This window comes from Salvelinus fontinalis, unplaced genomic scaffold, assembly GCF_029448725.1.
Source record: "Salvelinus fontinalis isolate EN_2023a unplaced genomic scaffold, ASM2944872v1 scaffold_0180, whole genome shotgun sequence".
Classification (NCBI taxonomy): domain Eukaryota; kingdom Metazoa; phylum Chordata; class Actinopteri; order Salmoniformes; family Salmonidae; genus Salvelinus; species Salvelinus fontinalis.
In genome coordinates, this window is record NW_026600389.1 from 195,897 (window position 1) to 209,893 (window position 13,997).

The following is a 13,997-nucleotide window of genomic DNA, read 5'->3' on the forward strand; positions in this document are numbered from 1 at the left end:
AGGATAGAACTCCCCCACCCTGTAACATCTCAGCTAAGAGGAGAGGATAGAACTCCCCCCACCCTGTAACATCTCAGCTAAGAGGAGAGGAGGATAGAACTCCCCCACCCTGTAACATCTCAGCTAAGAGGAGAGGAGGATAGAACTCCCCCACCCTGTAACATCTCAGCTAAGAGGAGAGGATAGAACTCCCCCCACCCTGTAACATCTCAGCTAAGAGGAGAGGAGGATAGAACTCCCCCACCCTGTAACATCTCAGCTAAGAGGAGAGGAGGATAGAACTCCCCCACCCTGTAACATCTCAGCTAAGAGGAGAGGATAGAACTCCCCCACCCTGTAACATCTCAGCTAAGAGGAGAGGATAGAACTCCCCCACCCTGTAACATCTCAGCTAAGAGGAGAGGATAGAACTCCCCCACCCTGTAACATCTCAGCTAAGAGGAGAGGAGGATAGAACTCCCCCACCCTGTAACATCTCAGCTAAGAGGAGAGGAGGATAGAACTCCCCCACCCTGTAACATCTCAGCTAAGAGGAGAGGATAGAACTCCCCCCACCCTGTAACATCTCAGCTAAGAGGAGAGGAGGATAGAACTCCCCCACCCTGTAACATCTCAGCTAAGAGGAGAGGAGGATAGAACTCCCCCACCCTGTAACATCTCAGCTAAGAGGAGAGGATAGAACTCCCCCACCCTGTAACATCTCAGCTAAGAGGAGAGGATAGAACTCCCCCACCCTGTAACATCTCAGCTAAGAGGAGAGGATAGAACTCCCCCACCCTGTAACATCTCAGCTAAGAGGAGAGGATAGAACTCCCCCACCCTGTAACATCTCAGCTAAGAGGAGAGGATAGAACTCCCCCACCCTGTAACATCTCAGCTAAGAGGAGAGGATAGAACTCCCCCACCCTGTAACATCTCAGCTAAGAGGAGAGGATAGAACTCCCCCCACCCTGTAACATCTCAGCTAAGAGGAGAGGAGGATAGAACTCCCCCACCCTGTAACATCTCAGCTAAGAGGAGAGGATAGAACTCCCCCCACCCTGTAACATCTCAGCTAAGAGGAGAGGAGGATAGAACTCCCCCACCCTGTAACATCTCAGCTAAGAGGAGAGGATAGAACTCCCCCCACCCTGTAACATCTCAGCTAAGAGGAGAGGAGGATAGAACTCCCCCACCCTGTAACATCTCAGCTAAGAGGAGAGGATAGAACTCCCCCACCCTGTAACATCTCAGCTAAGAGGAGAGGATAGAACTCCCCCCACCCTGTAACATCTCAGCTAAGAGGAGAGGAGGATAGAACTCCCCCACCCTGTAACATCTCAGCTAAGAGGAGAGGAGGATAGAACTCCCCCACCCTGTAACATCTCAGCTAAGAGGAGAGGATAGAACTCCCCCACCCTGTAACATCTCAGCTAAGAGGAGAGGATAGAACTCCCCCACCCTGTAACATCTCAGCTAAGAGGAGAGGAGGATAGAACTCCCCCCACCCTGTAACATCTCAGCTAAGAGGAGAGGAGGATAGAACTCCCCCACCCTGTAACATCTCAGCTAAGAGGAGAGGAGGATAGAACTCCCCCCACCCTGTAACATCTCAGCTAAGAGGAGAGGATAGAACTCCCCCACCCTGTAACATCTCAGCTAAGAGGAGAGGATAGAACTCCCCCACCCTGTAACATCTCAGCTAAGAGGAGAGGATAGAACTCCCCCCACCCTGTAACATCTCAGCTAAGAGGAGAGGAGGATAGAACTCCCCCACCCTGTAACATCTCAGCTAAGAGGAGAGGATAGAACTCCCCCACCCTGTAACATCTCAGCTAAGAGGAGAGGATAGAACTCCCCCACCCTGTAACATCTCAGCTAAGAGGAGAGGATAGAACTCCCCCACCCTGTAACATCTCAGCTAAGAGGAGAGGATAGAACTCCCCCACCCTGTAACATCTCAGCTAAGAGGAGAGGATAGAACTCCCCCACCCTGTAACATCTCAGCTAAGAGGAGAGGATAGAACTCCCCCACCCTGTAACATCTCAGCTAAGAGGAGAGGATAGAACTCCCCCACCCTGTAACATCTCAGCTAAGAGGAGAGGATAGAACTCCCCCCACCCTGTAACATCTCAGCTAAGAGGAGAGGATAGAACTCCCCCACCCTGTAACATCTCAGCTAAGAGGAGAGGATAGAACTCCCCCACCCTGTAACATCTCAGCTAAGAGGAGAGGATAGAACTCCCCCCACCCTGTAACATCTCAGCTAAGAGGAGAGGAGGATAGAACTCCCCCACCCTGTAACATCTCAGCTAAGAGGAGAGGATAGAACTCCCCCACCCTGTAACATCTCAGCTAAGAGGAGAGGATAGAACTCCCCCCACCCTGTAACATCTCAGCTAAGAGGAGAGGAGGATAGAACTCCCCCACCCTGTAACATCTCAGCTAAGAGGAGAGGAGGATAGAACTCCCCCACCCTGTAACATCTCAGCTAAGAGGAGAGGATAGAACTCCCCCACCCTGTAACATCTCAGCTAAGAGGAGAGGAGGATAGAACTCCCCCACCCTGTAACATCTCAGCTAAGAGGAGAGGATAGAACTCCCCCCACCCTGTAACATCTCAGCTAAGAGGAGAGGAGGATAGAACTCCCCCACCCTGTAACATCTCAGCTAAGAGGAGAGGATAGAACTCCCCCCACCCTGTAACATCTCAGCTAAGAGGAGAGGATAGAACTCCCCCCACCCTGTAACATCTCAGCTAAGAGGAGAGGATAGAACTCCCCCACCCTGTAACATCTCAGCTAAGAGGAGAGGATAGAACTCCCCCCACCCTGTAACATCTCAGCTAAGAGGAGAGGATAGAACTCCCCCACCCTGTAACATCTCAGCTAAGAGGAGAGGATAGAACTCCCCCACCCTGTAACATCTCAGCTAAGAGGAGAGGATAGAACTCCCCCCACCCTGTAACATCTCAGCTAAGAGGAGAGAGGATAGAACTCCCCCACCCTGTAACATCTCAGCTAAGAGGAGAGGATAGAACTCCCCCACCCTGTAACATCTCAGCTAAGAGGAGAGGAGGATAGAACTCCCCCCACCCTGTAACATCTCAGCTAAGAGGAGAGGAGGATAGAACTCCCCCACCCTGTAACATCTCAGCTAAGAGGAGAGGAGGATAGAACTCCCCCACCCTGTAACATCTCAGCTAAGAGGAGAGGATAGAACTCCCCCACCCTGTAACATCTCAGCTAAGAGGAGAGGATAGAACTCCCCCCACCCTGTAACATCTCAGCTAAGAGGAGAGGATAGAACTCCCCCACCCTGTAACATCTCAGCTAAGAGGAGAGGAGGATAGAACTCCCCCACCCTGTAACATCTCAGCTAAGAGGAGAGGATAGAACTCCCCCCACCCTGTAACATCTCAGCTAAGAGGAGAGGATAGAACTCCCCCACCCTGTAACATCTCAGCTAAGAGGAGAGGATAGAACTCCCCCACCCTGTAACATCTCAGCTAAGATGAGAGGAGGATAGAACTCCCCCACCCTGTAACATCTCAGCTAAGAGGAGAGGAGGATAGAACTCCCCCCACCCTGTAACATCTCAGCTAAGAGGAGAGGAGGATAGAACTCCCCCCACCCTGTAACATCTCAGCTAAGAGGAGAGGATAGAACTCCCCCACCCTGTAACATCTCAGCTAAGAGGAGAGGAGGATAGAACTCCCCCACCCTGTAACATCTCAGCTAAGAGGAGAGGATAGAACTCCCCCCACCCTGTAACATCTCAGCTAAGAGGAGAGGAGAGGATAGAACTCCCCCACCCTGTAACATCTCAGCTAAGAGGAGAGGAGGATAGAACTCCCCCCACCCTGTAACATCTCAGCTAAGAGGAGAGGAGGATAGAACTCCCCCACCCTGTAACATCTCAGCTAAGAGGAGAGGAGGATAGAACTCCCCCACCCTGTAACATCTCAGCTAAGAGGAGAGGAGGATAGAACTCCCCCCACCCTGTAACATCTCAGCTAAGAGGAGAGGAGGATAGAACTCCCCCACCCTGTAACATCTCAGCTAAAGGAGAGGAGGATAGAACTCCCCCCACCCTGTAACATCTCAGCTAAGAGGAGAGGAGGATAGAACTCCCCCACCCTGTAACATCTCAGCTAAGAGGAGAGGAGGATAGAACTCCCCCCACCCTGTAACATCTCAGCTAAGAGGAGAGGATAGAACTCCCCCACCCTGTAACATCTCAGCTAAGAGGAGAGGAGGATAGAACTCCCCCCACCCTGTAACATCTCAGCTAAGAGGAGAGGAGGATAGAACTCCCCCACCCTGTAACATCTCAGCTAAGAGGAGAGGAGAGGATAGAACTCCCCCCACCCTGTAACATCTCAGCTAAGAGGAGAGGAGGATAGAACTCCCCCCACCCTGTAACATCTCAGCTAAGAGGAGAGGAGGATAGAACTCCCCCCACCCTGTAACATCTCAGCTAAGAGGAGAGGATAGAACTCCCCCCACCCTGTAACATCTCAGCTAAGAGGAGAGGATAGAACTCCCCCACCCTGTAACATCTCAGCTAAGAGGAGAGGATAGAACTCCCCCACCCTGTAACATCTCAGCTAAGAGGAGAGGATAGAACTCCCCCACCCTGTAACATCTCAGCTAAGAGGAGAGGATAGAACTCCCCCACCCTGTAACATCTCAGCTAAGAGGAGAGGAGGATAGAACTCCCCCACCCTGTAACATCTCAGCTAAAAGGAGAGGATAGAACTCCCCCCACCCTGTAACATCTCAGCTAAGAGGAGAGGATAGAACTCCCCCACCCTGTAACATCTCAGCTAAGAGGAGAGGAGGATAGAACTCCCCCACCCTGTAACATCTCAGCTAAAAGGAGAGGATAGAACTCCCCCACCCTGTAACATCTCAGCTAAGAGGAGAGGATAGAACTCCCCCCACCCTGTAACATCTCAGCTAAGAGGAGAGGAGAGGATAGAACTCCCCCACCCTGTAACATCTCAGCTAAGAGGAGAGGATAGAACTCCCCCCACCCTCTAACATCTCAGCTAAGAGGAGAGGATAGAACCCCCCCACCCTGTAACATCTCAGCTAAGAGGAGAGGAGGATAGAACTCCCCCCACCCTGTAACATCTCAGCTAAGAGGAGAGGATAGAACTCCCCCACCCTGTAACATCTCAGCTAAGAGGAGAGGAGGATAGAACTCCCCCCACCCTGTAACATCTCAGCTAAGAGGAGAGGATAGAACCCCCCCACCCTGTAACATCTCAGCTAAGAGGAGAGGATAGAACTCCCCCACCCTGTAACATCTCAGCTAAGAGGAGAGGATAGAACTCCCCCACCCTGTAACATCTCAGCTAAGAGGAGAGGATAGAACTCCCCCACCCTGTAACATCTCAGCTAAGAGGAGAGGATAGAACTCCCCCCACCCTGTAACATCTCAGCTAAGAGGAGAGGATAGAACTCCCCCACCCTGTAACATCTCAGCTAAGAGGAGAGGATAGAACTCCCCCACCCTGTAACATCTCAGCTAAGAGGAGAGGATAGAACTCCCCCCACCCTGTAACATCTCAGCTAAGAGGAGAGGAGGATAGAACTCCCCCACCCTGTAACATCTCAGCTAAGAGGAGAGGATAGAACTCCCCCACCCTGTAACATCTCAGCTAAGAGGAGAGGATAGAACTCCCCCACCCTGTAACATCTCAGCTAAAAGGAGAGGATAGAACTCCCCCACCCTGTAACATCTCAGCTAAAAGGAGAGGATAGAACTCCCCCCACCCTGTAACATCTCAGCTAAGAGGAGAGGAGGATAGAACTCCCCCACCCTGTAACATCTCAGCTAAGAGGAGAGGATAGAACTCCCCCCACCCTGTAACATCTCAGCTAAGAGGAGAGGATAGAACTCCCCCCACCCTGTAACATCTCAGCTAAGAGGAGAGGAGGATAGAACTCCCCCACCCTGTAACATCTCAGCTAAGAGGAGAGGATAGAACTCCCCCCACCCTGTAACATCTCAGCTAAGAGGAGAGGAGAGGATAGAACTCCCCCCACCCTGTAACATCTCAGCTAAGAGGAGAGGAGGATAGAACTCCCCCACCCTGTAACATCTCAGCTAAGAGGAGAGGATAGAACTCCCCCACCCTGTAACATCTCAGCTAAGAGGAGAGGATAGAACTCCCCCACCCTGTAACATCTCAGCTAAGAGGAGAGGATAGAACTCCCCCCACCCTGTAACATCTCAGCTAAGAGGAGAGGATAGAACTCCCCCACCCTGTAACATCTCAGCTAAGAGGAGAGGATAGAACTCCCCCACCCTGTAACATCTCAGCTAAGAGGAGAGGATAGAACTCCCCCACCCTGTAACATCTCAGCTAAGAGGAGAGGATAGAACTCCCCCACCCTGTAACATCTCAGCTAAGAGGAGAGGATAGAACTCCCCCCACCCTGTAACATCTCAGCTAAGAGGAGAGGAGGATAGAACTCCCCCCACCCTGTAACATCTCAGCTAAGAGGAGAGGAGGATAGAACTCCCCCCACCCTGTAACATCTCAGCTAAGAGGAGAGGAGGATAGAACTCCCCCACCCTGTAACATCTCAGCTAAGAGGAGAGGAGGATAGAACTCCCCCACCCTGTAACATCTCAGCTAAGAGGAGAGGAGAGGATAGAACTCCCCCACCCTGTAACATCTCAGCTAAGAGGAGAGGATAGAACTCCCCCACCCTGTAACATCTCAGCTAAGAGGAGAGGAGAGGATAGAACTCCCCCACCCTGTAACATCTCAGCTAAGAGGAGAGGATAGAACTCCCCCCACCCTGTAACATCTCAGCTAAGAGGAGAGGAGAGGATAGAACTCCCCCACCCTGTAACATCTCAGCTAAGAGGAGAGGATAGAACTCCCCCACCCTGTAACATCTCAGCTAAGAGGAGAGGAGAGGATAGAACTCCCCCACCCTGTAACATCTCAGCTAAGAGGAGAGGATAGAACTCCCCCCACCCTGTAACATCTCAGCTAAGAGGAGAGGAGGATAGAACTCCCCCACCCTGTAACATCTCAGCTAAGAGGAGAGTATAGAACTCCCCCACCCTGTAACATCTCAGCTAAGAGGAGAGGAGGATAGAACTCCCCCACCCTGTAACATCTCAGCTAAGAGGAGAGGATAGAACTCCCCCCACCCTGTAACATCTCAGCTAAGAGGAGAGGATAGAACTCCCCCCACCCTGTAACATCTCAGCTAAGAGGAGAGGATAGAACTCCCCCACCCTGTAACATCTCAGCTAAGAGGAGAGGAGGATAGAACTCCCCACCCTGTAACATCTCAGCTAAGAGGAGAGGAGGATAGAACTCCCCCACCCTGTAACATCTCAGCTAAGAGGAGAGGATAGAACTCCCCCACCCTGTAACATCTCAGCTAAGAGGAGAGGATAGAACTCCCCCACCCTGTAACATCTCAGCTAAGAGGAGAGGAGAGGATAGAACTCCCCCACCCTGTAACATCTCAGCTAAGAGGAGAGGATAGAACTCCCCCCACCCTGTAACATCTCAGCTAAGAGGAGAGGATAGATCTCCCCCCACCCTGTAACATCTCAGCTAAGAGGAGAGGATAGAACTCCCCCCACCCTGTAACATCTCAGCTAAGAGGAGAGGAGGATAGAACTCCCCCCACCCTGTAACATCTCAGCTAAAAGGAGAGGAGGATAGAACTCCCCCCACCCTGTAACATCTCAGCTAAGAGGAGAGGATAGAACTCCCCCCACCCTGTAACATCTCAGCTAAGAGGAGAGGAGGATAGAACTCCCCCACCCTGTAACATCTCAGCTAAGAGGAGAGGATAGAACTCCCCCACCCTGTAACATCTCAGCTAAGAGGAGAGGAGGATAGAACTCCCCCACCCTGTAACATCTCAGCTAAGAGGAGAGGATAGAACTCCCCCACCCTGTAACATCTCAGCTAAGAGGAGAGGATAGAACTCCCCCCACCCTGTAACATCTCAGCTAAGAGGAGAGGATAGAACTCCCCCCACCCTGTAACATCTCAGCTAAGAGGAGAGGATAGAACTCCCCCACCCTGTAACATCTCAGCTAAGAGGAGAGGATAGAACTCCCCCACCCTGTAACATCTCAGCTAAGAGGAGAGGAGGATAGAACTCCCCCCACCCTGTAACATCTCAGCTAAGAGGAGAGGATAGAACTCCCCCACCCTGTAACATCTCAGCTAAGAGGAGAGGATAGAACTCCCCCCACCCTGTAACATCTCAGCTAAGAGGAGAGGATAGAACTCCCCCACCCTGTAACATCTCAGCTAAGAGGAGAGGATAGAACTCCCCCCACCCTGTAACATCTCAGCTAAGAGGAGAGGAGGATAGAACTCCCCCACCCTGTAACATCTCAGCTAAGAGGAGAGGATAGAACTCCCCCACCCTGTAACATCTCAGCTAAGAGGAGAGGATAGAACTCCCCCACCCTGTAACATCTCAGCTAAGAGGAGAGGAGGATAGAACTCCCCCACCCTGTAACATCTCAGCTAAGAGGAGAGGAGGATAGAACTCCCCCCACCCTGTAACATCTCAGCTAAGAGGAGAGGATAGAACTCCCCCACCCTGTAACATCTCAGCTAAGAGGAGAGGAGGATAGAACTCCCCCCACCCTGTAACATCTCAGCTAAGAGGAGAGGAGAGGATAGAACTCCCCACCCTGTAACATCTCAGCTAAGAGGAGAGGATAGAACTCCCCCCACCCTGTAACATGTCTTGGGTCTCTGTAGAAAATTAGGCTAGTACTGCCCCTCCATCTCCTCTTCCTCCTCCTCCACTACTTCTTCCTCCTCCTCCCCCACGTCCTCCCCACCTCATGCTTCTCCACCTCCTCCTACTCCCCCACCTGCTCCTCCTCCCCTTCCTCCTCCTCTTCCTCCCCCACACCATCTCCTCTGCCTCCTCCTACATGCTATGCTATTTTTGCTCTGCAACATCATATTACTCTAAATGATATATCGAATGCTGTTTTCCCCCCAATGCATCTTCATTTTATTATATCAAATGAATCTCATGAAATGCAGGTGTTTAACAATCTCAAGTTCGTCTGAGCCTTTGAGATAGGGTTAGCCTTCATCAGTCCTCCTGTAGATTTGAACTCCAACCCTAATATACCATACCTGATTCTATTAATTAGCTGGTTGATAAACTGAATACAGGAGTGTTACAACAGGTTGGAGTTAAAACCTACAGGAGGACATCTCCCTGGTTTACAGTATAGACTCACCACCAGCCCCAGCACCAGCGTGCGGACCCGTTCACCGATCTCGGGCGAGATATCGTTGCCGAATTGCTGAAGAGTTGTGAGGAAGCGTTTGAGCTTGCTGAGCTGCCGGGCGCCGCACGCCAAAGGGAGCAGCTGATTGGCCAGCGAGGAAGATGAGGAAGAGCTAGGTCCGTTGCTGAAGCCGTTGGGTGGCGAGGGAGCTCCATTTAACGCCGTGGGGGAGTGGCTGTTGTTGCCGTTGGTTACTGTAGACACAAAGAAGATTGAGAAAAGCACACTAGGGTTAAACACTACAATATAATAACACTAGGGTTAAACACTACAATATAATAACACTACAATATAATAACACTACAATATAATAACACGACAATATAATAACACTACAATATAATAACACTATAATATAATAACACTACAATATAATAACACTACAATATAATAACACTACAATATAATAACACTAGGATTAAACACTACAATATAATAACACTACAATATAATAACACTACAATATAATAACACTACAATATAATAACACTAGGGTTAAACACTACAATATAATAACACTACAATATAATAACACTACAATATAATAACACTACAATATAATAACACTACAATATAATAACACTACAATATAATAACACTAGGATTAAACACTACAATATAATAACACTACAATATAATAACACTAGGATTAAACACTACAATATAATAACACTACAATATAATAACACTACAATATAATAACACTACAATATAATAACACTACAATATAATAACACTACAATATAATAACACTAGGGTTAAACACTACAATATAATAACACTACAATATAATAACACTAGGATTAAACACTACAATATAATAACACTACAATATAATAACACTACAATATAATAACACTAGGATTAAACACTACAATATAATAACACTACAATATAATAACACTACAATATAATAACACTAGGGTTAAACACTACAATATAATAACACTAGGGTTAAACACTACAATATAATAACACTATAATATAATAACACTACAATATAATAACACTAGGATTAAACACTACAATATAATAACACTAGGATTAAACACTACAATATAATAACACTACAATATAATAACACTACAATATAATAACACTACAATATAATAACACTACAATATAATAACACTACAATATAATAACACTAGGGTTAAACACTACAATATAATAACACTACAATATAATAACACTACAATATAATAACACTACAATATAATAACACTACAATATAATAACACTACAATATAATAACACTACAATATAATAACACTACAATATAATAACACTACAATATAATAACACTACAATATAATAACACTACAATATAATAACACTACAATATAATAACACTACAATATAATAACACTACAATATAATAACACTACAATATAATAACACTACAATATAATAACACTAGGATTAAACACTACAATATAATAACACTACAATATAATAACACTACAATATAATAACACTAGGGTTAAACACTACAATATAATAACACTACAATATAATAACACTACAATATAATAACACTACAATATAATAACACTACAATATAATAACACTACAATATAATAACACTACAATATAATAACACTACAATATAATAACACTAGGGTTAACCACTACAATATAATAACACTACAATATAATAACACTAGAATTAAACACTACAATATAATAACACTAGGGTTAAACACTACAATATAATAACACTAGGGTTAAACACTACAATATAATACCACTACAATATAATAACACTACAATATAATAACACTACAATATAATAACACTACAATATAATAACACTACAATATAATAACACTAGGGTTAACCACTACAACATAATAACACTATAATATAATAACACTACAATATAATAACACTACAATATAATAACACTAGGATTAAACACTACAATATAATAACACTACAATATAATAACACTACAATATAATAACACTACAATATAATAACACTAGGGTTAAACACTACAATATAATAACACTATAATATAATAACACTACAATATAATAACACTACAATATAATAACACTAGGGTTAAACACTACAATATAATAACACTACAATATAATAACACTACAATATAATAACACTAGGGTTAAACACTACAATATAATAACACTACAATATAATAACACTACAATATAATAACACTACAATATAATAACACTACAATATAATAACACTACAATATAATAACACTACAATATAATAACACTACAATATAATAACACTACAATATAATAACACTAGGATTAAACACTACAATATAATAACACTACAATATAATAACACTACAATATAATAACACTACAATATAATAACACTAGGATTAAACACTACAATATAATAACACTACAATATAATAACACTACAATATAATAACACTAGGATTAAACACTACAATATAATAACACTACAATATAATAACACTACAATATAATAACACTACAATATAATAACACTAGGGTTAAACACTACAATATAATAACACTATAATATAATAACACTACAATATAATAACACTACAATATAATAACACTAGGGTTAAACACTACAATATAATAACACTACAATATAATAACACTACAATATAATAACACTAGGGTTAAACACTACAATATAATAACACTACAATATAATAACACTACAATATAATAACACTACAATATAATAACACTACAATATAATAACACTACAATATAATAACACTACAATATAATAACACTACAATATAATAACACTACAATATAATAACACTACAATATAATAACACTACAATATAATAACACTACAATATAATAACACTACAATATAATAACACTAGGGTTAAACACTACAATATAATAACACTACAATATAATAACACTAGGATTAAACACTACAATATAATAACACTACAATATAATAACACTAGGGTTAAACACTATAATATAATAACACTAGGGTTAAACACTACAATATAATAACACTACAATATAATAACACTAGGATTAAACACTACAATATAATAACACTACAATATAATAACACTAGGGTTAAACACTATAATATAATAACACTAGGGTTAAACACTACAATATAATAACACTAGGGTTATCCACTACAATATAATAACACTACAATATAATAACACTACAGTATAATAACACTACAATATAATAACACTACAATATAATAACACTACAATATAATAACACTAGGGTTAAACACTACAATATAATAACACTACAATATAATAACACTACAATATAATAACACTACAATATAATAACACTACAATATAATAACACTACAATATAATAACACTAGGGTTAAACACTACAATATAATAACACTAGGGTTAAACACTACAATATAATAACACTACAATATAATACCACTACAATATAATAACACTACAATATAATAACACTACAATATAATAACACTACAATATAATTACACTACAATATAATAACACTACAATATAATAACACTAGGATTAAACACTACAATATAATAACACTACAATATAATAACACTAGGGTTAAACACTACAATATAATAACACTACAATATAATAACACTACAATATAATAACACTACAATATAATAACACTACAATATAATAACACTACAATATAATAACACTACAATATAATAACACTACAATATAATAACACTAGGGTTAAACACTACAATATAATAACACTACAATATAATAACACTAGGGTTAAACACTACAATATAATAACACTACAATATAATAACACTATAATATAATAACACTAGGATTAAACACTACAATATAATAACACTACAATATAATAACACTAGGGTTAAACACTACAATATAATAACACTACAATATAATAACACTAGGGTTAAACACTACAATATAATAACACTACAATATAATAACACTACAATATAATAACACTACAATATAATAACACTACAATATAATAACACTAGGATTAAACACTACAATATAATAACACTACAATATAATAACACTACAATATAATAACACTACAATATAATAACACTAGGATTAAACACTACAATATAATAACACTACAATATAATAACACTAGGATTAAACACTACAATATAATAACACTACAATATAATAACACTACAATATAATAACACTACAATATAATAACACTACAATATAATAACACTACAATATAATAACACTAGGATTAAACACTACAACATAATAACACTACAATATAATAACACTACAATATAATAACACTACAATATAATAACACTACAATATAATAACACTAGGATTAAACACTACAATATAATAACACTACAATATAATAACACTACAATATAATAACACTACAATATAATAACACTAGGGTTAAACACTATAATATAATAACACTACAATATAATAACACTAGGATTAAACACTACAATATAATAACACTACAATATAATAACACTACAATATAATAACACTACAATATAATAACACTACAATATAATAACACTACAATATAATAACACTACAATATAATAACACTACAATATAATAACACTAGGGTTAAACACTACAATATAATAACACTACAATATAATACCACTAGGGTTAAACACTACAATATAATAACACTAGGGTTAAACACTACAATATAATAACACTACAATATAATAACACTACAATATAATA

General features: G+C 42.1%; 1 protein-coding gene across 4 annotated transcripts in view; it reads right to left on the reverse strand.

Annotated features, from left to right (window-relative positions):
- Positions 1 to 13,997, reverse strand: part of LOC129844147 (protein CBFA2T1-like) — a 107,571-nt gene that overhangs the window by 80,447 nt on the left and 13,127 nt on the right. For all 4 annotated transcript variants that reach the window (XM_055912552.1, XM_055912550.1, XM_055912553.1 and 1 more), the window contains exon 2: positions 9,245 to 9,489. In XM_055912552.1, coding sequence (XP_055768527.1) covers positions 9,245 to 9,489 — 245 coding nt within the window. The remainder of the gene's footprint in view (positions 1 to 9,244; positions 9,490 to 13,997) is intronic.